The sequence below is a fragment of the Triticum aestivum genome, chromosome 2B, assembly GCF_018294505.1.
Source record: "Triticum aestivum cultivar Chinese Spring chromosome 2B, IWGSC CS RefSeq v2.1, whole genome shotgun sequence".
Classification (NCBI taxonomy): Eukaryota; Viridiplantae; Streptophyta; class Magnoliopsida; order Poales; family Poaceae; genus Triticum; species Triticum aestivum.
The window spans coordinates 142216855-142242600 of NC_057798.1; the positions used below are offsets into that span (position 1 = coordinate 142216855).

At 44.7% G+C, this 25746-nt stretch overlaps 3 protein-coding genes across 6 annotated transcripts; 1 reads left to right on the plus strand and 2 right to left on the minus strand.

The window, feature by feature from the left end:
• Positions 1 to 5645: 5645 nt before the first annotated feature.
• Positions 5646 to 8860, plus strand: LOC123040841 (uncharacterized). 4 transcript variants are annotated; one of them, XR_006418291.1, is made up of 5 exons: positions 5646 to 6166; positions 6466 to 6822; positions 7428 to 7823; positions 7981 to 8229; positions 8389 to 8860. XR_006418291.1 is itself a non-coding variant. In XM_044463585.1 (4 exons), the coding sequence occupies exons 2-4, from the start codon at positions 6559 to 6561 to the stop codon at positions 8398 to 8400; spliced, it is 525 nt and encodes a 174-aa protein (XP_044319520.1). In that variant the 5' UTR covers positions 5661 to 6166; positions 6466 to 6558; the 3' UTR covers positions 8401 to 8860. The 4 variants fall into 4 exon arrangements, 1 of the variants encoding a protein (XP_044319520.1); XR_006418290.1 differs by having other exon boundaries at positions 5650 to 6166; positions 7428 to 7532; XR_006418289.1 differs by lacking the exon at positions 7428 to 7823 and having other exon boundaries at positions 5657 to 6166; positions 8389 to 8464; positions 8535 to 8860.
• Positions 8861 to 10388: 1528 nt separating this feature from the next.
• LOC123040842 (uncharacterized) lies at positions 10389 to 12440 on the minus strand. Its single transcript, XM_044463586.1, has 3 exons — positions 12195 to 12440; positions 11188 to 11260; positions 10389 to 10732 (listed from the first exon to the last, which is right to left on the minus strand). The coding sequence occupies exons 1-3, from the start codon at positions 12209 to 12211 to the stop codon at positions 10460 to 10462; spliced, it is 363 nt and encodes a 120-aa protein (XP_044319521.1). The 5' UTR covers positions 12212 to 12440; the 3' UTR covers positions 10389 to 10459.
• Positions 12441 to 12729: 289 nt separating this feature from the next.
• On the minus strand, positions 12730 to 19919 carry LOC123039113 (uncharacterized). The gene is made up of 3 exons (XM_044462398.1): positions 19566 to 19919; positions 13340 to 15512; positions 12730 to 13149 (listed from the first exon to the last, which is right to left on the minus strand). Exons 1-3 carry the CDS (start codon positions 19835 to 19837, stop codon positions 12730 to 12732), a joined length of 2865 nt encoding a protein of 954 aa, XP_044318333.1. The 5' UTR covers positions 19838 to 19919.
• Positions 19920 to 25746: the final 5827 nt, after the last annotated feature.

Genomic DNA, 25746 nt, shown 5'->3' on the forward strand with positions numbered 1-25746 from the left:
GAATGGATCCTTTCTAGAGAAGGAGTTTCTCTCGAAAGAAGTGAGTGGGAGGAAAGTAGAACTTGATGAGGTAATTGTACCTTCTCTCGAGTTGGAAAGTAGTTCATCACATAAATCAGTTCTGGTGATGCCTACACCAATTAGTGAGGAAGCTAATGATGATGATCATGAAACTTCAGATCAAGTTACCACTGAACCTCGTAGGTCAACCAGAGTAAGGTCCGCACCAGAGTGGTAAGGCAATCATATTCTGGAGGTCATGTTACTTGACCATGACGAACCTACGAACTATGAAGAAGCGATGATGAGCCCAGATTCCGCAAAATGGCTTGAGGCCATGAAACCTGAGCCCAGATTCCGGTGAGAACAAAGTATGGACTTTGGTTGACTTGCCCGATGATCGGCAAGCCATAGAGAATAAAATGAATCTTCAAGAGGAAGACGGACGCTGATAGTAGTGTTACTATCTACAAAGCTTGACTTGTCGAAAAGGGTTTTTGACAAGTTCAAGATGTTGACTATGATGAGATTTTCTTACTCGTATCAATGCTTAAAATCTGTCTGAATCATGTTCGCAATTGCCATATTTCATGAAATCTGGCAAATGGATGTCAAAAACTACATTCCTTAATGGATTTCTTAAAGAAGAGTTGTATATGATGCAACAAGAAGGTTTTGTCAATTAATCCTAAAGGTGCTAACAAAGTGTGCAAGCTCCAGCGATCCATCTATGGACTGGTGCAAGCATCTCAGAGTTGGAATATATGCTTTGATAAAGTGATCAAAGCATATGGTTTTATACAGACTTGCGGTGAAGCCTGTATTTACAAGAAAGTAAGTGGAAGCACTACAGCCTTTCTGATAAGTATATGTGAATGACATATTGTTGATTGGAAATGATGTAGAATTTTCTAGAAAGCATAAAGGAGTGTTTGAAAGGAGTTTTTCAAAGAAAGACCTCGGTGAAGCTGCTTACATATTGGGCATCAAAATATATAGAGAAAGATCAAGACGCTTGATAAGATTTTTCAATGAGTACATACCTTGATAAGATTTTTGTAGTTCAAAATGGAACAATCAACGAAGGAGTTCTTGCCTGTATTGCAAGGTGTAAAGTTGAGTAAGACTCAAAATACGACCACGGCAGAAAATAGAAAGAGTATCAAAGTCATTCCCTATGCCTCAACCATAGGTTCTATAAAGTATGCTATGCTGTGTACAAAACCTATTGTGTACCTTGCAATGAGTTTGGCAAGGGGGTACGATATTGATCCAGGAGTGGATCACTTGACAGCGGTCAAAATTATCCTTAGAAGACTAAGGAGATATTTCTCAGTTATGGAGGTGATAAAGAGTTCATCGTAAAGAGTTACGCCGATGCAAGCTTTTACACCGGTCCGGATGACTCTGAGTCTCAATCTGGATACATATTGAAAGTGGGAGTAATTATCTAGAGTAGCTCCATGCAGAGCATTGTAGACACAGAAAATTTGCAAAATACATACGGATCTGAATGTGGCAGACCCATTGACTAAACCTCTCTCACAAACAAAACATGATCACAACTTAGTACTCTTAGGGTGTTAATCACATGGCGATGTGAACTAGATTATTGACTCTAGTAAACCCTTTGGGTATTGGTCACATGGCGATGTGAACTATAGAGTGTTAAATCACGTGACGATGTGAACTATTGGTGTTAAATCACATGGCGATGTGAACTAGATTATTGACTCTAGTGCAAGTGGGAGACTGAAGGAAATATGCCCTAGAGGCAATAGTAAAGTTGTTATTTATATTTCCTTATATTATGATAAATGTTTATTATTCATGCTAGAATTGTATTAACCGGAAAATTAGTGCATGTGTGAATACATAGACAAAACAGAGTGTCCCTAGTATGCCTCTACTTGACTAGATCGTTAATCAAAGATGGTTATGTTTCCTGGCCATAGACATATGTTGTCATTTGATGAATGGGATCACATCATTAGAGAATTATGTGATGGACAAGACCCATCCGTTAGCTTAGCATTATGATCGTTGAGTTTTATTACTATTGCTTTCTTCATGACTTATACATGTTCCTCTGACTATGAGATTATGCAACTCCCGAATACCGGAGGAACATCTTGTGTGCTATCAAACGTCACAACGTAACTGGGTGATTATAAAGATGCTCTATAGGTGTCTCTGAAGGTGTTTGTTGGGTTGGCATAGATCGAGATTAGGATTTGTCACTCCATATATCGGAGAGGTATCTCTGGGCCCTCTTGGTAATGCACATCACTATAAGTCTTACAAGCAATGTGACTAATGAGTTAGTTGCGGGATGATGCATTACAGAACGAGTAAAGAGACTTGCCGATAACGAGATTGAACTAGGTATGATGATACCGACGATCGAATCTCGGGCAAGTAACATACCGATGACAAAGGGAACAACGTATGTTGTTATGCGGTTTGACCAATAAAGATCTTCGTAGAATATGTAGGAGCCAATATGAGCATCCAGGTTCCGCTATTGGTTATTGACCGGAGATGAGTCTCGGTCATGTCTACATAGTTCTCGAACCCGTAGGGTCCGCACGCTTAACGTTCGATGACGATTTGTATTACGAGTTTATGTGATTTGATGAACAAAGGTTGTTCGAAGTCCCGGATGAGCTCACGGACGTGACGAGGAGTCTCTAAATGGTCGAGAGGTAAAGATTCATATATTGGAAGGCTATATTCGGACATCGGAAGGTTCCGAGTGATTCGGGTATTTTTGGAGTACCGGGGAGTTACGAGAATTCGCCGGGAGAAGTAATGGGCCTTATTGGGCTTTAGTGGAGAGAGGGGAGAAGGGCCAAGAGGTGGCGCGCGCCTCCCCCCTGCCCAAACCGAATTGGACAAGGTGTGGGGGCGCGACCCCCCTTTCCTTCTCCCTCTCCCTCTCTTTCCTTCTCTCCTACTCCGAATAGGAAAGGGAATCCTACTAGGACTTGGGAGTCCTAGTAGGACTCCCTATGCTTGGCGCGCCCCTAGTCTGTCCGCCTCCTCCCTCCCTCCTTTATATACGGGGGAGGGGAGCACCCCAAAGGCACTCAAGATTGGTCTTAGCCATGTGCGGCCCCCCTTCACAGTTACACACCTCGGTCATATCGTCGTAGTGCTTAGGCAAAGCCCCGCGCCAGTAACTTCATCATCACCGTCACCACGCCGTCGTGCTGACGAAACTCTCCCTCGGCTTTAACTAGATCAAGAGTTCGAGGGACATCACCGAGCTGAACGTGTGCAGATCGCGGAGGTGCTATGCGTTCAGTACTTGATCGGTTGGATCGCGAAGACGTTCGACTACATCAACCGCGTTACTTCACGCTTCTGCTTTCGGTCTACGAGAGTACGTGGACACACTCTCCCCGCTCGTTGCTATGCTTCTCCTAGATAGATTTTGCGTGATCGTAGGATTTTTTTTTGAAATACTATGTTCCCCAACAGTTCTTCCCCAAAAGTGAAAATCACATATGTGCTTCTGCATGAAGCACAATTGTGCTTCCATGTGCACAACTGTGCTTCAAGAAAAGTGAAACACAGAGTTGTGTTTTTCAAAAAGTGAGAAAGCACACATATGTTTTCCAAAAAATATTTGAAAATCACATATCTGTTTCTGGTTTCTTTCTTTTTTTTCGTTTTTTTTCTTTTTATGTTTTTTTGTTTCCTGATTATCAAATTTTTTCTGGTTCTTTGGGAAAAGTGTTCGTTCAAACATATTAGCATGTGATCTAGTTTTAAAAATCTCAATGTGAGAAATGCAATAGTGAAAATGGTTCGTGATTTGGACACACGGTTGAAACAGATAAAATGTTTTGAAAAAAACACAAAACTCTCATATTGTGACACATGTCATACATGGAAACAAGAGATAAGAGGAAGTAGGAGGGTACTTTGCAAGGGATATCCTCTGACCTGTGTGATTTCTACGTTTCCTCTTTATTGGCGTCTTTTTTTTTTGTGTGAACAGACCATCCAATTTTTTTTTTTGAGACACAACAGACCATCCTCGTTGTTTCCTTGAGAGAACAACAAAAGAAGCCCACGGGCCATGTGGCGAACCCAGCCCGCGGCCGTACCCGCCCGCCCATTCGCTGCCGCACCGTATCCCCCGCCGCTCTGCCGCCGCGGCGGGAAGACGCACCGGAGGTCGCCGTCGCCGTACCAAGCGCACTGCGCTGCACGGCATCCGAGCCACCGCCTTGCTCGCGTGGTGCTAGCCGTCGCTGCAGTGCTCCTGCCACGGCGTGTGGGGCCAGAGGGGGGATGCGTCGTCTGTGGCCTCCGTGGGCTGCGCCGCCACCCGCGCCATGAGCTCCGCCACCGGACTGCTGTTGGCGAGGAGACGGCAAGGTCGAGCGGTGATGGAGGAGGAGGAGCTGGAGGATCATGCTTTATGATTTCAAGTTGAATTGCCAGCCATCAACTGTAGATGTTCTGCAATTTCTGCTGCTCCCGAGAGAGAGGTAAATGCTACAGTATTCCTTGATCCCTGCTTGCTCATGGAATTATGGAAACCCCGTAAGCTTGCCATTGTGTCTACCTTTGGCGTGCTCCTGTCATCTGGCAATCACCGAATAGTTTACAGTGAGGATTCAACTGCATAACGGACATCTTGTGGTCAGTCATCTGCCCTGTCATCTGGACATCTTGTTTGGTAACTGCATTCAGTGCATCGATCAGCTTCTCCACACATCGTATCTTGCCTCAGAGCCTGGTCAGACTATTCAGAAATGATGTTAGATCTTCATGGACGGGATCTAATGAAGTCATCTAGTTCTATCCCCTGCGCCCTCAGTCCTCACCCACCCTTTCCAACATCTGTCGATGAAATTACAGTGGCACACAACTAGGAGTGTGAAGAAAATATAAATGACTCATTTGATCTGTGACAGCTGCTAATGGAAGGTCTGACCACAGAAAAGTAAATACAAGTCATCTGAGACCGGTCTTGGGTTCTTACGAAGATTTTGCACTAGACTTTCTTGCAACATACCCACGCCTGTCCATGCGAAGCAAACCTATCAGTAGGAAGACGCCATGTGGTATCTGTACTGAAACATGATGACATCTTCTTCTCTTCAACTGTGATGACCAGTTTACTTTCTTTTAAAATATGACCATTGTCTTGAGCGCAAACGTTTGTTGTTTTGTATCACTACCGACCTTATGAGAATTTATGTGAAAAATTTGTGCCAAACAGCGATTTCCTAAAACCAGTTGGAATTCTAATCACCTAAATCATCCACAACATTGTTTCGCGTACATTTGAAGACAAATAGAAATTTTTTTAAACTATTAGTGATAGACAATCTGATTATCCTACAACTGTTACGGTGATTGGCGATTTTACGGGCCGTTCATCCACTGCGATCAAACGGTAGAGAAACTAGAGTTACAAGGAGTTACAAGACTAAAATTACAAATAGTGGTGGGACCATTACAAAACTAGGGTGGGGCTAGTCATTTTCTAAAAGGGTAGTTCTGTCCAATTTAGTCAAGGCCACACAGGACACATCTGGGTCGCTCCTGATTCTAAAAAAAAAAAAAATCTGGGTCGTTCCTCCACTCTTCCCGTAGAAAACATGTTTGAGCCCTATCTGTTCGAAGCAGCAGGGGAGGATAGGGCGGAGCCGCCGGTGACCCCGGCGGTGGCTGTGGCAGCGCAGAGGGGGTCGGCGAGGATGGCCTCTGGGGCGAGGAGGCGGAGCCGATGACCCCGGCGGTGGCTGTGGCAGCGCAGAGGGGGTCGGCGATGATGGCCGATGGGGCGAGGAGGCGGAGCCGATGACCCCGGCGGCGGCGGCGGAGGGGTCCCAGGGGCTCGAGGACCAACGTCTGATGCAGCCGTGGTTCCTCGCCGTCAAGAGCTAGATCGAGCGCACGGCGGTGTAGCCGTCGAGAGGAAGAGGAAGAGCACCCTGCGCCGGTTCAGCCGTGGCGTCACGAAAAAGGCGGAGAGAAAGGGCACCGGTGGCCCCATGAAGGTCGAGGAGGTCGCCGCCTCGTCGTGCAGCGCGCGATGGTGGACCGATGGGCGTCCAAGAGGCACTTGACCTTGCCGGATCACGCTGCCGCTGGCGTAGTCCAGGCCGGATCTGTGGAGAGCCCGGCGCAGCACCGTCTACAGGTCCATATCTCTTACAGTCTTACTCTACCTTATTCCTTGAAGTTCACGGCTTCCATTGCTCTTCAGTTCTGGTTAGTAGTTGGAAAATGTAAAAGTATCTGACGAAGCACATGAGCATTCCACAGTGGCCATGTAACTAAATTCTGAATGTTGCTTCGTTATGCTTAATGGAGTAGGTGGGCAACTCCCTTTTGTCTAAGATTTTGCAAGTCTGTGATATCTGTATTATGTAAAACAGGTCGTGACTGATTCTGCAGTTGCTGATTCGATTTTTTTTTTTGCTTCCAATGCTTTGTTAGATTGATAAGGGCCGGAGCTTCAATGACGAATCTACTATTCAGCACACAGCCCAACTCGACAAGCACTAGCCATGTCAACAGGCACTCAGGGGCATGCTCGCCTCGGCAGTCATCAAGGTGGCAATAGAACACTTGAATTCTACCATTTTAGGCGAGATCAAGCTGCACAGGAATATGAGGAACGATATGGAGAACATGAAGATGACGCTGGAGTCGGTGGACGCTGTGCTCCGCGACGCTGAGAGGGAGTCTATCAAGCATAGGTCCATGCTTCTGTGGCTGAAGCAACTTAAGGATGCCGCGAACGACATCTCTCACATGCTTGAAGATTTTGAAGATGAAACCGACCTCAACCTGGTATGCAAGATTCTGATTTGGTCACTATCAATCTTGATCTGAATGTTGTTGTTTAATAACATATGAATATTTTTAGATAATGAACTACATCTAAAACTTTTTTATGTACTGAAGTAGATCTGAACCTCACTGTTGGAGTTGATCTTTGAGTCGATGTTAAGTAAAAGCTACTTATACTTGTTGATGCCAAGACCACCTTTTCATTCCTGAATGTCCCTGTTTTCTTATGTTTCACAAATAGTAAGCTATGTCCACAAATATCATGATTTGATTGAGGGGAAAGTGAAGTAATACTAGTCTGGTATCCCAAGTGTAATATCAGTTTATGCACTGTTTTTTGTCAAGCACCTGATTGAAACAAGACAGAAGGACCAAAATTATCTACACTTGCTCACTAAGTAGAAATTTGCTACTGCAACCCTTCTGGTTTAGGAAAGTGACAGTTTTCAGAAATTGTTTAGACGGAGGGAAGAAAATACAACATATCCCTTTATTCTGCACATTAGTGTACGATGGAGCAGTTGTAGGACGTTGTTTTTTCTCTTCGATGTTCTTTTCCAGGTGAAATCCATGGCTGCTTCCTAAAACTTAAAATCTGTAAGCAGATGTTTCAATTGCCAAAAGATGGTTGTTGTTCTGCGACTAGACTGGCCATCGAGCTTTAAATTTTAGGTGTAATCTCAAGATATTGCAATTGAACTCTTCTTAAGGTAATTCTCTGTTTTATCTGAACTCACTAAGATTATTTGCTTTTTCTTTGGTCTTTTGCGCATTTAAATTGCCAGAGAAAATTTTGCCAATCTCTTTAATTTTCACACAGAGCTAAGGTGTTCCCCATTTATAATTTAGAGACAAGCATCTTGTCAAAGCTTAGGCTTACAATGGAGACACCATCAATGGCAATTCCAAAGTTCTGTGCCTGATCTGTCAGTATCTTTCTAATCTCCCACCTCATGCGCTGAAATTAAAGGGGAAAAGGAGCAAACAATGAGCACCCACAAGTAATATATTCTGCCAAATATATACAAGCATTCCTACACAATGCTAGTAATCATCGTTGTGTAGAATGGCGCCATACATTGTGGAGCAAGGCCAGAACTATGTTTCTTCACCTACATTTGCACAGATGAGCAATTGTTGTCTTCTTGCCTTTTTCAGGTATTTGACAATGTTGGCTCTTGGGCTGCCCAATTGATCACTGAAGCTGGTGGCAAGGTGGTCTCCATCAGAGATGTCACAGGGGCTGTGAAGAACTCTAATGGCATTGACATAGCCAAGCTGATGAAGCACTCGGCAGAGAACCGTGGGATCAAGGGCTCCGACAAAAGGCGACGCCGTCGACCGACCTCGCTGCTCACGGAAGTGCGACGTGCTCATCCCGGCAACTCTGGGAGGAGTCATAAACAAGTAATCTTCTTCTTCCTCGTCCCAGCTCACTTCATCCTATCTTCTATCAGATTAATGCTCTGAAGCTCAGTTAGAGTATCCTCCTGGCTGTTACTTTTTTTCTGTATCTGAAAATATTTTTGTTAATAAATAGTCCTTTCGATTTTCTTGTTCTCCTAGGGACAATGTTGATGCCATCAAAGCAAAGTACATCATCGAGGCTGCTAACCAGCCAACAGACTCCGAGGCCGAAGAGGCAAGAACACCAACATTTTGGCACAAAACTAAGCTGCATTTGCTGACACATTTCACACATTGACTGGCAGTAGAGAAGTGTACATGTCCGCGCTGCAGATTCTGGCAAAGAAGGGCGTGCTGATCCTACCGGACATCGTGGCCAACTCCGGCGGAGTGATGGTGAGCTACTTCGAGTGGGTGCAGAACATCCAGGGGTCCATACTTGTAGACCTGAATGACTAAGATCGATACTTGTCATCTTGAACAACTAAGATTGAAGTAGTGAGCCCGAACGAGTAGGACCGACAGTAGTAAACCCGAATGACTAAGACCAATACTTGTGGGCCCGATGTCTAAGACCAATACTTGTGATTTTGGACAATTAATATCAAAAGTAGTGTGCCTGAACGAATAAGATCAATAGTGTCCGATCACGCTAATAATATCATGGGTCGTCCAAATCCATAACTAGCACTATGGGTCATTTGGACTCACAACTAACACTATAGTCGTTTGGCCCCCAACTAGCACTATGGGTCACCTGAACCCAGAACTTAGCACTATTTATGATCTTGATCTATAAGCATCATGATTGGTTGTCCGGTCCCATAACTAGCACTAGGTTCGTCTGATCCCACAACTAGCACTATGTGTTGTCCAATCCCATAATTATCATATGGGCCGTGTAATGCGACTACTAGCACCATGGTTCATTTGAACCCAAAACTACCAGTATGGGTAATCTGAACCAGCAACTACCATTAAAGACCGTCCTGATACACAACTATCACTACGGGTCGTGTGTGGTAATCTAAACCAGCAACTACCATTAAAGACCGTCCTGATACACAACTATCACTATGGGTCGTGTGTTTCTTCTACTAAACTAGAGGTAGTCCTGACACACAACTACCACTATGAGTCGTCCGAACAACGGCTAGCACCATGGGTCATCTGGACTAACAAACGGCTAGCACCATGGGTCATCCGGACTAACAACTACCGCTACGGGTCATCCAGACCACGACTAGCACAAATGGGCCATACTGACCCACAATTAGCACCATGAGTCATCCGATACTACTACTAGAACTATGGGTCGTCGAAACCCATGACTACTAATATGGGGAATCTGGATCCACAACTAGCACCATGGGGCGTCAGAACCAGTACTACCACTATGGGTCATACAGACTCTCGGCTACCCTTACATATACTACCAACAACTACCACTGGGGGCATACGGACCGACCACTACCACTTTAGGACGTGTGGATCCACAAATACCATAATGGGTACAAGTCGTCTTGGTCCACAAGTACCGTTACGACCCATCCAGACTCACAAGCAGCATGGAGCTAACATGCACCTGAACCTGATCAACATCATTGGTTATTTTTTGCATGGAACATGTTGTTACAATGCTAAGATCTATAGTGAAGTTTAACTAACATCTCCTAAATTGGTACCCGTGGAATTATTTTGGAACTTTTATTTTTCTGACTTTTTTTGCATTTGAGCCAAAGAATGCTCCTGGATTTGAATTTTGCTTTTAGTTTTTTTCATGTTCGAGAAAACTTCTTCAAATCTGAAATCTTGTTTTCTGGGCAAATTTTGAGCCAAAATGGTCCTGAATTTGAATTTTGCTTCTGTCTTTTTTTATTCGCCAAAACTTCTAAAAAGTTTCCCAGATTGAATAGAGGGTAGTGTGAATTTTTGAGAACTTCTATGGGAACTTATTTTTTTTCCAACAATTTTTTACCGAAAATGCTCCTGATTTTTAATTTGCGTCTAGTTTTAGTTCTTTTTGGCATAAGCTTCTTCAGTGCAACGCCCTACCTGCTAGTAGTCTGCTCTCACACCATGGCCATTAGGGAAAAGCAAATAAAAATCTTCGAAAATATATACCAGAAAATGAAATAAATCATGGAAGCGCCATGAAAAATAAAATGAAAATGAAAATCACTAAAAAGATTACATATTCAGAAAACAAGATCATGGATACATGGTAGAGTTAGAATAACCTAACAAGTTCTCCGGAGGAATTGCTAGCACACAATTGACTATGAGGCAGAGGTAGACGGCGGTGGCTGCCCGGTGAGAAAGAGTTTGATGACCGTGCTGTCCGGCGAGGCGCGAGGTAGACGACAGCGGCTATCCGGCGATCCAACGAGACAGGAGATAGACCTTGGTTGCTGGCCGGCGAGTTGGAAGTAAACAACGGTGGCTGAAGGTTGTCCAGTACAAACACTACTGCTACAATGACCACCCAAGACAGACAATAAACCTGCAGCCACAAAATCAAGTATACATGGGACAATCACTAAATTTTATTGCTACTAAACATTGATTATAGTGCCCTAATGACGAACTAAACTAAATCATCAATTGCATTGAATAGAAAGAAAAATAGAGCTGGCTACTGCATGATATACCAGGTGCAGAATTATTGCAACTGCACTAAATCAATCCTAAGTACACTTAATTTTATATGTGATGTGCAGGAAAGCATGGTCGAATAAGAGCGGGTGCAAAGGAAATGATAAAATCAGTATTATGGAATCCTTTCCTCTGCCGGGTTGTACAATTGTCTAAAATTTCCTGATGACTACTGCCATGTATACAGAGATAGAACAAAAGGTCAATACTAAATCTGGTAGACTCCACGGAAAAAGGATCTGCTAGACTAATCACAACGAGTTTAAACTACATCTGATAAAACAGACTGCTGAAATAGAGTACCTGATGCTCACTGTTCGAATCGGTGGCTGCCTTAATTGACGCCGTTTTTGCTGTCGTAGGGAATACACGAACTCTAATAACAATCAAGGATTATGAATAGTCTGAGAACGTTATCATAGCAGTAATATTTAACAACTCTTCAGAAATTGCAGAATCTCTGTAGTTTATCGTATATCTGAATTTTGATATGCTTAGTGGGATTTATTATCAGTGTTCTCTGTAGTTTATAAGCAGCAACTGCCACTGGGGAATGCTACAAGTTGTGAGACATTTGTGAACTCTGAATCTGTGTCTGTTCTGAACTTCAAAACAAACACATGCAACTGAAGTACGAAACTGTTATTAGCATTAGTTAAGTTGTTCCAAGTCATAGTTTACATGTGTGACCTGAACTTGTATGTGTATGCTGCAGCAAGATTTGAGTTGTTTGAACATGCTGCTACAAGTAATCCAAAATTCAAGATTTCATTACTGAATAAAGGCTAGACAGTTAACAGAACTTTATACATATATGGCCTGGGCTTGTGTACGTGTATGATACAGGAGTATGACCATAAGCATACACAGTTAACAATTGATTCTGGAAACTTTAAGGCTGCAATTTCTACTTGTGGGTTTGTGTGACAAACCAAATGATGTTCTCTGCTTAAAAAAATTTATATCATATCCCTCTTCCCTTGAGAGTTTTGTGTTGATGATGGCTACATGTCAAATACATAGCAGCAGCAGCAACGTGCTGCAGTCAGCAGCAGCAGCGTCATTGCAGGCATCGAGGACAACTCAAGTGCCGGACGCGGGCAGCCGCTAATCACGCGATTAGTGATTGCGGAAGTTGCGCAATCTAGCAAACGCACTGCTGGCATATCCACTAGCAATCTGAATCCTAGCTGCTAACTGAATTTTAGTTCAAGGTGCTGCAATGTGCAGTTGCTCCACGCCTCCACCGCTAGCACAAGGTGTGAGGAGGGAAGGACGGGAGGAAGAGATGAGGGCAGGGGAAGATATACCTCTGTTCGTACATCATTACGACCAAGCGCAGCCGGGACCTCCAAGACCTCGCGCCGGCGTCGTCCCCTCCAGAACCTCACGGCGGCGGCGGTGGGGACATACGTGGGCAAGCGGCCACTACGACCCAGACCAGCCTGGGCTTCGCCTCCTGGACCTCGCATCGGCGTCTTCGCCTGCAGGTCCTCGCGCCGACGTCATGGCCAAGGTCCTCACTCCTGCGCCGCCGTCTCCCAGGTCCTCGCGCCGGCTCCCCCTCTCGCGAGATGGGTTAGCCAGATGCGGGGGTTTGACCAGCGAAGTACTAAAAAAAACACACATGACCATAATACCCTTATTGACTAAACTCAATTTTTTTAATTAACAGGTTAAAATCAACGGTGGAAAAAAATCGGTGGGGGGGTTACACGAAATTACAATTCGTAACTCCCCAATCACCGTAAAAGCGCTCTATCCTTTATTCTCACTGCAACAATTCTTCATTCATTGTAGAAAGGCAAAGTAGAAGTCCTACTACCACCTATTAGTGCCTCGTAGTCAGTCACAGCCCATAAGTTCTTTTGCCCTGGCCACAAGATCGGAGAGAAGCGTGTCATACTCCATGAATCCTGCATCTCCCAAGAAGAGCCTGTAGTTTTCAGCCTTTGACGGTGTTTGTTCTACCATTGACAGTGCATCTGTCATCCCGAACGCGTTGAAGCAATCTGCATAGCGAGAATTATACTCCATCAAGTGTATGACTTGCTCGAGTACCACTCTCCTGATCCCAGGACAATGAGCACTAGGTTTCATGTTTGCTTTTAGTGTGTCAACAAGCCTCTTCGCAAATCTCGGCTTAATCTGACCATCATCTAGTTCTCGGGTAAAGTCTTCAGGAATAACTTTACATATCTGTGAACTAAGCCCAATCAGGATCTCTAGTTCTGCCCCATCCACGTCCAGTATTCTTTCCAACACCTGTAATGACATGTATCATTATCAGTTAAAAACTGATGTATATCTCTATCTATAGTCCAGTGGCAAATGAGTGAGCAAAAATAAAGATCAAAATTTTACTGAAACCTTGCGCACAAGAACATACAAAACATGGTAAATTTTATTATGCATCTCTAATAGTGTACTTGTTGCTCGAATTAGCAGGGCTCACCTCTCTCAACGTATGAGATAGCTCCTTCAGGTCTGACTCTGTGAGCTCGGATCGAGCGTGCAGGCACAGATTACGCAGCAGGCTTGCCCCCACATATATGTACCTTCTATCATGGATCAAGATTTTGAGTTCCTTCATGATCCCTGGCTCCTTCGATATAACCAAGCAGTTTTGGACGCTTTGTATTGTCAGCATTGCCAGTGCTTGCCCGGCGACCTTCCGTGACAGGTGATCGGCATTGGTACTCATAGTTACTTCTGAGTTGAAAAATGCCTGCATCAGCTTGGTGATGATCATTTGGAAGCGACCAATGTCCTGCCTTGTTTTCTCATCAACGGCAATATTTCTGAGGATTCCTGCCACCAACTTTCTTGATATCTGGTTGCTCTTGCCATCTCCAAGGATGTCTGAGAAGTTACTCAATAGAAAGGGGTGTTCTGTTATCTTGTACCGCAGTGTGATGCCGATTTCCCCGCCAATGCTTGTGAGCCTTTGCAGCACCTTCAGTGATGATTTGAGCAGGATCTCTTGTTGTGCCTTGGTATTCATCGTGTCACTTCTGCAGATTGTGAATCTTATGATCTTCGGGATGAGGTCAGCTGCTTTGCTGATCTCCACACAGTTGTCCTGGTCAACACCAGCAAGACTTTCAATAATTGACATCGCTATTGCAGGTAGAAGATCGTGGTCTGTCTGCAGCTGTTCCTTGGGTATTGACCAGAATTCTGAAATATGCTGCCAGCATCTGAGCACGCACGAGTTCTGTTTGTTCATGCCAACTTCTTGGGTTGATCTGCTTTCTGTTTCCAGCAAGATATCAGTGTCCCGAAGTTGAGCTTGTGTTTGGAATTGGTTATCAGCCACCTCTCTGCTATCTTCTGTATTCAGAACTGGATCTTGTCTTCGTTCGTGTTCATCATCAGTGTCTAGGAGTGGGTTTCCTCTTTCCAGTCTGCAATCAGCGTCAAGAAGTGCAGATACAAGCTGCATTGTACCAGGGATAGTGCCTGCACGGAGGTTCTTTGCAAGCTCTGCAGTGACCTTTGCGGCATATAATCTGATAGCTGTATCCTTTGGACTTGTCCAATCCAACATTCTGATTATTCTGGCCATCGTCTTGGTAGAAGTGGCGAGTTTTGAAAGGAGTTGTGCCTTGGTTGGTTGACTCTGCATAAAGTTGTGCATCATTCGTATCCCGGCGAGCTGATTCTTGGATGAATCCGAGTTCACAGAACCCATGGCAAAGGTGCTGAGGTTGATCTTCTTTGGAGCAAGCACACCCCCTTGCATGCATTTCTCTGACGCAAATGCGTAATACATATTGACAGATTTCATTCCCCACTGACCTTTAAATCCACCACCGCGGATGAGGGATCTTCGAGGGATGAAAGAAAAGAACTCAAACATGCAGGCCACGGCATAGAGTATTCCTTGTCCAAGCACCATCCCATAGAAGATTCTTAAAGAGGCTTTAATGTTTTTTTGGCCATCCTTGCTTTCATCATATGCAGCAGGCTGGCTAAGCTCATTTAATGCTAGCATGACCCGCACAACTGCTGCTGGAATCTGTAAGTTGCCAAATGACACTATCAATAGGGCACATACCTCGAATGTGATCATCATAGATCTCTCATTTTCATCAAGCATGTACATCAGCATCCCTAGAGCAGCAATCATGCACAGGTTTATAGTAACCTTGCGCCAAAATTCTTGTTTGCTGCCTAGAACATTGTCTACTAGTTTGCTGATTCTTTTGTAGCGCAGATTGCTTATTGTTGCTATGACCACTGCCACAAGTAGTACTGCGAACACCCCCCATTGAATCATGGACCGGTCTTTTGACATAGAGGGAGCTAGCAATACGATTGCAACTAATGGACTCCATAGAGTCCACAATGATGCGGCACGACGCATCCAATTGTATATGAGTCGTTTCAGAGCTCTTTGAAACAAAACAGTTATTAACCGGCCAAGTGCAAGTAGTAGTAGTGCCGCTGCCAATAAGAGCACATCGACCATCATCAAGTCCTTCCAGAGGAATTTTGAGAGGAATTCCAGAATGCCAGAAAAACATGCAATCACAATCAGTCCACTCCAGCCAAGAGGCCTAAAAGCTCCTCTAGTATTGAAGAACAGTTGATAATCTAGTCTATTGTTGTCACGGGTGAACATCCTGAAATATGTATATGGTATGCTTAAATAAGAAGAACATAATACAAATCACAAACCTAAGAGATGTTTAAAGGGGTGTGGGTTTGGGTTTGCCTATGTGAAGGAGAGATGGAAAAAAAGTAACTGAACCACCTTCACACGTGCTCCAAAGCAAATAGAGTAAATGCAGTGAAAGTGAAAGAAAGAAGATGGAAAATATGGCTAACCTTATAGCCAACCCATGGTAAGAGTGACTGCTAATGATAATTCTTGATGACATGTCGACAGTGTATAATTATGAGTGTATTTTTTACACTAATTCCTCCATTGTTTGAACCGGATAATGGATATTCCGAGAAAATCACTTAGATCTTATCACTAATGACTAATAAATGCAAAAGATTGTAGTTCCCTTTGTTTTTTTTTTGTTTCTGCGGGAAAAAGACCAAAATGGAGATAAATATGGAAATATGATGTGAGGAGATCAAGTCATATCAAAGGGAGGCACCACAGGCTAACCAGAGCAGAGATGACGTCTGGTACGAGCGTGAACGCTTGTACCAGGTGCCGCCGGCTTCGTGACGTTAGCCCTGACACACTTCATAAAAGCCTCGAGGCTCATTCGTAATAGAGAGGCCCGAAACAACCTCCACAGAGGAGAAAGATCGCCATTATCATCACGACCACCCAAAACCCTAGTCACTGCCATCTCCATCCTCATAGGCATCCTCCCGATAGTTTGCCATACTTGTAATCGATCCATCGCATGCGGGGACATTGTAAGACTCTACAGTCACTCATCTTTCATCAATGCCATCTACAATGTTTTCCATCTGTGATTTGGTTGCAATGTGTGAGTAATCCCGTTAGGCCATGGGCTGAGGCCTGTGTGCTTGTGCACAGGATGGTTCGTAATGACTTTGCTTTATTGAATGTTATTTATGTGTTGTCCGCAATGGATTTGTCATTTGTCCTCTTCTCGTTCTAAGACTCCACAAAATCGGTGCTCAAAAGTTTGCAAGCAGCTAAAATGTTTGAGCATATTTGATGTCACAAAATTTCAGTATTTTTCGAAATTACGCCTTCATAAGGGATTTGAGTACACCCAGGGTAAAAAAGCCACTCTCATTTGTACAGATGTCTTCACGATATAATACTGGAGTGGACAGAATGGTACCTAGCTAGAGTCCTAGACATTGTAAAACGGCCACATTTCTAGCAAATGATATACCTAAGTGTAGCCCATGGATCCACACAGGTTGATAGCTAGTGTTACTTTTTTTTTGGCAAGGGGATATCTAGTGTTACTAACAATGTTTGTTATTTACCATGATATATCAAAGTCACTAATTAATTCTTCTCCTCCCTATGGTTTGCAAAACCCAACAGCATATTAACTACTGTAATTTTGCAGCAGTGCCTTTTCTTTTTCAAAGATTAGCAACAGAAAAATGTAAAGATTTTGTTGTTGTTCTTTTGATCACACATGCCTCTTCAATTTGTACGCTTGTGCTTCTGTTTGATGTGATCGATCTTTGTTGTGATCAATGGTGCTTTCTTTTCTTTTGCAGGGCTTCGGTTTATGATCGACGCCGAGGTCAATAGTTTGTGCAGAACTACTGTTTGTGCCACTAGTTCAGTTTAACTCATATAATAGCTTGCATTTACACTCAATAAACTTGAATAATATATTTATGTAAAGCTACCATGTGATCTTTAATTGTGATATATGTGTAAATGTGTTGTATTTTGCGGTGTAACATGTGAGATCCGTAATGATGTGATGTGTGTGTGATATGTGAAATCTGTAGTGTGTGGGTCATCTGGAATCTTTACGAAAGATGTGTGCGGATCTGCCTTTTTAAAGGGGAAATGCTTCCTATCACCTGATGGATGCTGCAATTTTATGCCTCGCTTATCGCCGTCCATGATGTAACAGTTTCTTTCTAGACTCTTCCCTGCGAGCCAGTGACAGCCATCCACAGCCCACGTTCTTATCCATCTCTAGTTTCATCCCATCCACAATCCAACAACCAAAGGCAGCCGGCGCCTGCTGCCATGGGGGGCGTGAGCTGCGACAAATCAAAGGATGATGGCGCTAGCTCAAGAAGGAAGGCACGGTGGAGGAGAAGGAAGGAGATCAGGTGGAGGGCCGATGAAGCAAGCTCTTTGTCATCAGCGAGCGGCAACCGGAGCTGCGCGAGGCAGAGGGTCGGTGATAGGCGGTGCTGGAGCGAGTGCTTAGCGGCTGCTACGGCGACATCCGACCAGAAGGCAGGAAGAAGCGAAGCGAGGCGACCATGGGAGCACGGCCGACCGATGGTGCTTCTGCAACACGGGCAATGTTGCATAAACAATGATGGTGCTTCTGCAACATGGATAATGGTGAAGAGACAACTATGGTGCTTCTGAAAAATAAACTGCAACAAGATTTTTGCTGCAAAGGTTTTCTGCAACAAGACATGTGTTACAAAGATTTCTGTAATAACAAGACCTCTATTGCCAAGATTTCTGCAACAACAACTCTATTGCAATGGTGAAAGATGTTGCTCTCCCGCACGATGGCATAACATCCAACAGCATGCGTGGCAGTGAATGTTTTAAAAAGATCCACCGGCCGACGCATAACATCGCCCTTTTTAAAGACCATGTGCGAATATCAGCGACTAGCCGGAATTATGGCCTTGTCGTTGGTATTTGCATATTGCAGCCCTGCCTGTCATTGCTATGCTTTCTCTAGGGGGCTGATAGGCGCTCGCACCCTGTCCGTTCAATTATTCTCCCAGCCATTCAGATCCGATCCTTCATTCGTCCCTAACCGGAATCCCGCACGATCTAAATCTCGCCCGTGCCATCCTTGGCCCACACTGGATCCCGTTGCCGGGATTCACAGGAAACTACCGCCGGGCGTCTCGCTGTCATGAAGAACGGATGTAGCAAAAAAGGTCGATGGTAGTAGCAATAATCCACATGGTTGCAGCAAAAATGTCGAATCGCCGTCGGCGGGTCCCAGCTAAGTCGCAAATAGATGTAGCAAAAACATCTTTAGTAGTAGCAAAAACGACGATGCTTGCAACAAAATGCCATCGCTACCGTTGTTGGGGTCGCAGCTACCATGAACTAATGCAACAAAAAATGGCCGCTGGTTGTAGCTTTTTTGCGGGCAGTTGCAGCTCTGGCGCATGAGGTTCTAGCTTCCACGCCCCACTGCTCGTCGTCGCAGCCCCGACGCTCACTGTCGCCGTCCGTCCACAGCTTCACCTTCGCCGCTTGTAGTAAAATGGTCATTGAGTTGTAACTTTTTGGTTTCCCGGTTGTAGCTTTTTTCTTCTGCGGGATCCATCTTCACGGTCGCATGTAGCAAAACACAACGCCAGTTGGGGAGTTGGTTGTAGCTCGCAGCTCCGGTGATGTCCCCTCCCATACCATCCCCATGTCAAGTGCACCCCGTCGTCGCAGCTTCTCGTGCCTTGGGTGTGCCTCGCCGCCGCAGTTATGCAACTCGTCCACCGGAGCTGGGAAAACTACTGGAGCTGGAGATTGTGCACTAGGAGAATTGCCTAAGTTGCGGATGGGGAAATCGTTGGCCGTGCGGTGGACGACGACCTCACCGGCGAGATTGGGCTGCAGAGGGTAGGGGCGATGCGGGGCTCATCTCGCATGGACCCACAACATAGGAGCGTGGGGTAGCGGGTGACCGGCCGAAGCTTCGGCCGACGCACCGTCTCCAAACGTTTTCCTTTCTCTACCGCCTTTTTGCTCTTTAGGTGCTAAGCTTCTTGCATGTTTCTTTTATTGAATTTCTGGCAATGAAGAAAAAAGTGACTGGTTCTAGATCCGCAACTGCGATGCTTGTTTTTTTTTTTGGACAGTACTGCAGGAGGGATGTAAGAGTTAAATTTTGGCCACATGCATCTTTCGGATGCAAAAGCCGGGGATGCCCTCCTTTTCAAAAAGATGTAAGAGTAAAATTTGTAGGCTGCAGCCTGCAAACATATTTTTGGAATGCTAATTTGCTACCAACCCAGGTGCTGTATAACGGCATATATATACGTACGTACATACTCCTACATACCTGACGGCCTCTAAGAAAATTAAGGTTGTCGCGAACGCAAAATCACCATCGGAGGTGAGTTTGCTGGCGTAGCCGCCGAGCAGGACGACGGTGGCCCACGTGAATGCCAGCGTGCCAAGCGCGTTGCCCAGCCTCTCCATCAGCACAAAGGCAAGAACGAAGCGATTCAGCCATTTCTCCGGCGCGGCATCCTTGCCTTGCCCGGCGCCGCCGCCGGCTGTTATCTGGACAAGGTGCTCACCGCCGCCACCTCCGCCTCCGCCGTTGGCCATTGACCCCTTTAGCACCTCCGCTCAAGCTCAAAGAAGAAAACCTATCTCACTTGTGTAAATGGCTTCACCGGATGACAATGGGTAAAGTAGATTCCTAGGAACATAAAGGCCTTTGATTCAAGTAAAATTGTACAGTGCGTCGGTGCGACGACTCGCCGGTCAATGGGGTGGGCCAGCAACGCCAAAGGCGCCCTCCTGTTCCTCGCTCATTGCTACCGCGTAAACGCTGTGGAAAAAGAAGGAAAACCAGACGCGCACTGCGTGCGTGAAGGTACTTTGATTCCGCTGCAGAATCACCACAGCCACCGGCCCCGGCCGTGCTTCACCGCTCTGCACACTGTCTCATGCAGATGAAGGCATGGAACCACCGATGACTGATAGTTATCGTATGTGCAGTGCAACTGTATGTTCAATGTTCAGAGGGATTACATGTCAGTGTCCCAAGTATACTGAAAGTCTCAGGGCTCACACTTTTGGGCTGGTCTAATAGTTACTAAGAATTAGATTAGGGGATAAGCAAGTGACTAGGCTCTCCAGGAACAATATCCTACTCGATACAATATTGTGTGTCATAAGGGTGATACTATTGTCACGGTTTTGAAATCCTTTCCGCCTAATGTGACGTTCAGAAGAGATTTAATTGGGCCCAGACTTGAATCGTGGAACAATTTGGTCCAACGTCTGTTCTTGGTGCAACTGTCACAAGGAGCCGATAAATTTCGTTGAAACCTACACACGAGTGGTAAATTCTCGGTGGAGTCTATGTATAGAGCTTTGATCCAGTCAGATGTGCTATACTTTTTGAATTTGTACTTGGGTTGGCTATGTGCATTTTAGTTATGCAAAAGCCGGATGTAATACTTAAACTTTTTAAGTAATATTTAAAAAAATGTGACAAGAAAAGGCCAATCGGTCATGTAAATGAGATTTGGGATTCAACACACTTGTATTAGCTCAGAGGTTGGGTATATATACACTTGCAGAACCACAGCCGTGGCGAGAACCTGTGCCACTACCTCTACGAGCAATGCTACACTTACGGGAATTTTCTACGGAAAACGCTTACGGGGCTGAGGTGGAGGCGCCAGGACTAATCACGGGCCAGTCCGCAGCTCCGTAAGTGTAGCATTTTTTGATACCTCTACCATTAAGCCCACTACGGCCACTAACACAGCACAACTGCTCGTGGCGACGACCGCGTCAACACCCGCACATACACAGTCTACGTGTGCTGACAGGTCATTACCCGCCCTTTGGCTTATAGTACAACGCTAATTCCAAGCATTTAGCTAGCAAGGCATGATGCCCACGTCTCATAAGAAAGCAACCTCGTACGCTCGATGAGCCGAGAGAACTGGGCATCTGTCCTTACTCGCCCTTTGGTCATTACTCGCCCGTTGGCTTAAGACGCTAATTCCAAGCATTTAGCTAGCTATACTAGCTAGCCATGACTCCCACTACTCAGAAGAAAGTAACCCCGTGCGCTCGATGAGCTGAGAGAACTGGGTATCTGTCCCCTCGCAGCAGGCAGGCGCGTCTTCTTTGCGCTCCTTCCGTGCGAATCCTGCTGCACAGCTGCACACAACACACCACGCCATTGCGATGATGCCATTGACAGGGGCACCAAAAGTCGCTCGTCCATCACTGGTTTGGCATCCAGCGAGCTGAGCATCTCCGGACGAACATGGCTAGACGGTGACGCGGTGTCGGGCTTTAGCCGCGTGTGGGCGCGGGAAAGAGAAGGCAGGTGCGCGTCTCCGCGGCGGGCCCTGAGCAGAGCGAGGGCGGCATGTAGAAGTGGCTCCTTCTCGCAGACTACAGCCGCGCGGAGGAGACGCACATGCGCTCTGCGACACTGCCACCCCGGCGGTGCAAGGGATAGGCCGCGCAACGCGGAGATTTCGCTCCTGCTTCCCGGCCGTGAGTACAGTAGGACTGTAGGGGACGGCCCTCGCGGAGGTTTTGTGTCCTATTTCCTACTCAAAACCAAATCAGGCGATGCGAGTTCGTTTTGGCGAGTTGTAGCGCCACCCCCTCACTACGCCGGATTACAGACTTTCCTGACCATCTCCATTGACAAGCCCTAATATTGCCCTATCTGTTCGGTTTCGCTCATGGATCGATCACACCAAAATATCACGAACGCAACAAACATTTTTAGCCAATGGCCCGTACCGTGACTCTATTTTCTCTTTATTTCTTTTCTCAACTCATGGTACCAAAAATATATTAGGGAACACTTCGTGCACCGGGTACCCTGATATGGAACATCAGTTCTATACTAACGTCCTCAGAGAGCTTTAGTTAGGCACCATGCAAATGGGAATGTATGCAATAGAATCATCTTATAATAATGGACGTCTATACTCTTCCTTTTTCTTTTGAGGGGTACGTCTAAACTCTTCCACCAAGCACATATGTGATTTCTGTTAGTTATCTTCGGTCCGTGGAGCCAAAAATACCACTGACGGACCTGGCGCCTCTCATATGATGAGAAAACAATAAAAAAAAATGCCGACATGCCATGTGGCAAACCCAGCCCACGGGCGTACCTAACCATTAGCAATCACACAGTCACAATAGAGCAACTAGTTGTCAAGCGCTCCTTCAGGAGCCTCCCAACGACCACTTAGGACGCACTCTCAGCTGTCGCCACATGTCGCGCTCTGGGTGCTTCCTTAGAATTTTGTTTGTTTTATTATTCCGCACGCGTTTTTGGGTTTTTAGATGCTTTTTTCCTTTTTCTCGACTATTCAGTTTTTCACCGGTCATTTCTAGCTTTTCGACAGAAAACAATTCAATTTTTTTGCGTGAAAAAACACAGTTATTTTTTGCTTCCGTAAGATACACGATTTTGCTTCCGCGAAAGGCATGGCCGTGCCTCTTAAAAATGAAAAAAAAACACGTTTTTTTTGCAGGAGAGACGGTTTTGCTTCCGTAAGAGAGGTACGGTTCTGCTTCCCCGAGAGGCATTGTTTTACTTCCTCTAGCCGTGCCTTTCGGAAATGGAAAGAAAACATGTTTTCTCTAAATTTTTTTTCTTCCGCAAGAGGCATGGTTTTTGCTTTCGTGAGAGGCGGCCATACCTCTCGGAAATGAAAAAAAAAATATTTTTCTCCTTCCATAAGAGGCACGGTTTTACTTCCGCAAGAGGCACGGCCGTGCCTATCAAAAACAAAAAAAACCCGCATTTTCTCTTTTTTTTTCTTCCGCGAGAGGCACGGTTTTGCTTTTGCGAGAGACACGGTCGTGCCTCTCAGAAAAGGCTTCCGAAAAGGAAAAACACGTGCTCCCGGTTCGGTTTTTACGTCGTTTAAAAAAAGTCAAAACCTATCAATATGGGACCTGATTTTGAAGATCTCGACACGAGAAATCCAACAGTGAAAACGGTTCGAGATTTGGACGCACGGTTTTAGAGATAAAATATTTTGAGTAAACAGATCGATGAAAAAAGGGAAAACTCCTAGGTTGCGACAAGTGACGCACATGTAGGGCCTGTTTGGTTCATGCGTAACTTTGCCACAACTAACCTAGGCAAAGTATGGCTGTCAGAAAAAGTGTGACTAACAAAATGGCCACCACAAGTGTGGCAAGATTTGGCAAAAAAATTGAGCCTATGTGATGTAGACCGAACCTCATTGTGAGATCCGATCTATTGTTGCAGCCCGATCTTTCACGACCCTCCACCTTCAGTAGTAGCAACCTCTCGTCCGCGCACGCGATATACACGAAGTAGAGGGTTTGAACCTTACGGCTCAGCACGAGAAAACCAGTCTCGACGACGGTACTCACGCACAAAACAATTTCCATGAAGAGAAATCGCAACACAGAGATTTTCTAAACCTTCCTCCAAAACTTAGGGATTTTTAGACAGCTTCCCCCAAAACTCGATACATGTATTTACCCTAAAAACACATCGTGTCTATCATAAAAATATAACCTCCTCTTACATGTGACGCACCTTGGCTTTATATATCAGCTGACACCTAACAAAGTTGGAAACCAAATATATTTCTATCCTAGACTTGCACGGCAACACAAAAAAATAAATAAACTTTAAACTGACTTGGACTCTACCGTCCGGATGACTTGCATGCAAGCATGCAATCTTTTACAAGCCAATTTAAACAACATAACGTGCACTAATATGGACTGATGCGCCATACATCATCAAGTGCATCTCTATCCGCAGGTGGGCCCCATACGACTTCTTTTAATGTAAGCTGATCACGTATTAACAATCCATTCCATACACGCTCTTTCCATGATAAGAAGAGGAATACGAAATAATATATATATTTGATCCTCACGTAGCAACTGATCTTGGTTAGCAAACACACAAGATACATCATGGACTCCTTGATGCCTTCTTGTAAACGTGGCTCACCAAAATAGTTGGAATATTCTTTTCCTTGTTTTTCTTCTAATGCATGAAAGTCTAACGCACAAGAAAGTATCATCTCAACCTGAACATGCTTCTCATCTTTCCAAATGCACATGGTCTGCAACGATTCAGCGTGCATGCATGTATCTTTTATGAGCGGTTGCTCATCTACGTAACTTAACAGCGGGCACTTTGACATATATGTACTTTTGGACACAACCGGCTTCTGGCGAAACATCGACGACCTTAGTGTCTATACTACAACAGGTCGCATCACTATGACATGTGGGCCATACAACTAGAAAAGTGTGGCAAGCCATAAGTGTGGCAATGAACCAAACACATGCCTAAGATGTTGTGGCATGACTAAAGTTAGGCGTGGCAACCTTAGGCTGGGAACCAAACAGGCCCGTAGTGCGTCACTTGTCGCAACCTGAAGAGATGAGAGTAGTCTCTGGAATGAGTACTTCTTAATTAGTGATTTCACCGTCGCAAATAATATGTATCACTTATTACGATACATATTAAAGTGATCGCCCACTATATCGCTCTTGGTAGGCCGGTCCATTAGCGGGGAGCAGGGAGGGTGCTCTAGCTGTTTTTATCCATGGTTTTTCGAAGCTTCTAGTTGGTTTTCTCTTCGGTTTATTTCAATTGTTTTCTTTACCGGCCTTGTTTTCTTTTATTTCTGTTTCTTCTTCTTCTCTTTTCTTCACTATTTTGTCTTTTTCAAAAATTCATAAATTTCAGTAATGTTCAGAATCTTAAAAATGTTTGAAATTTTAAACAATGATTTGGATTACAAAAATTGTTCTTATTTTTCAAGAACTGTTCACAATTTCAAAAAATGTCCACGTTCTCTGAAAAATGCCCAAATTTTTTCAATGTTCACAAATTTCAAAAATTGTCACAGTCTTGGAAAGCTTTTGTGTTTTCCAGAAAGAACCACAATTTCCAGAAATTTTTCACAAATTTCAAAATTTGTTCACATTTTTTAAAAGTTTTAGTGTTATAAATTGTTTTCGGATTTTAAAAAATCACAATTTCTGAAAATGTTCAAAAAATTTAGAAAATGTTCACGTTTTTAAACAATGTTTGTGTTTTCAAAATAGTTCACAATTTTCAAAAACTGTTCACTTTTTTTATTCGCGAAGATTTTTCAAAATCAAGAACATATTTTGATACCAATAAATTTGTTTGCACAATTTTTTTAAAATTTATGAACTTTTTTGAATTAGCGAACGTTTTCAAATTTGCGAATTCATAGAAAAATCTTGTTAGAAAAATTCAAAATTTTAAAAAAGAGCAAATGCGAATGAGCAGCCGGCACTGGCGTGCGGCCGTGTGGGACGGGAGGTTCCGGTTATATAAGACGTGGGCACAACACCTTCTCGGCAACTGCGCATCCACAATGTCACCGCGCGTCACATCGCGCTCTGCACATGCAACACCATACTTGAGGTCAGTTCTGGAACCAGCCTGCCGCTCGCCTCCCCAGGGCGCAGTCAACCGTGTCGTCACCGTT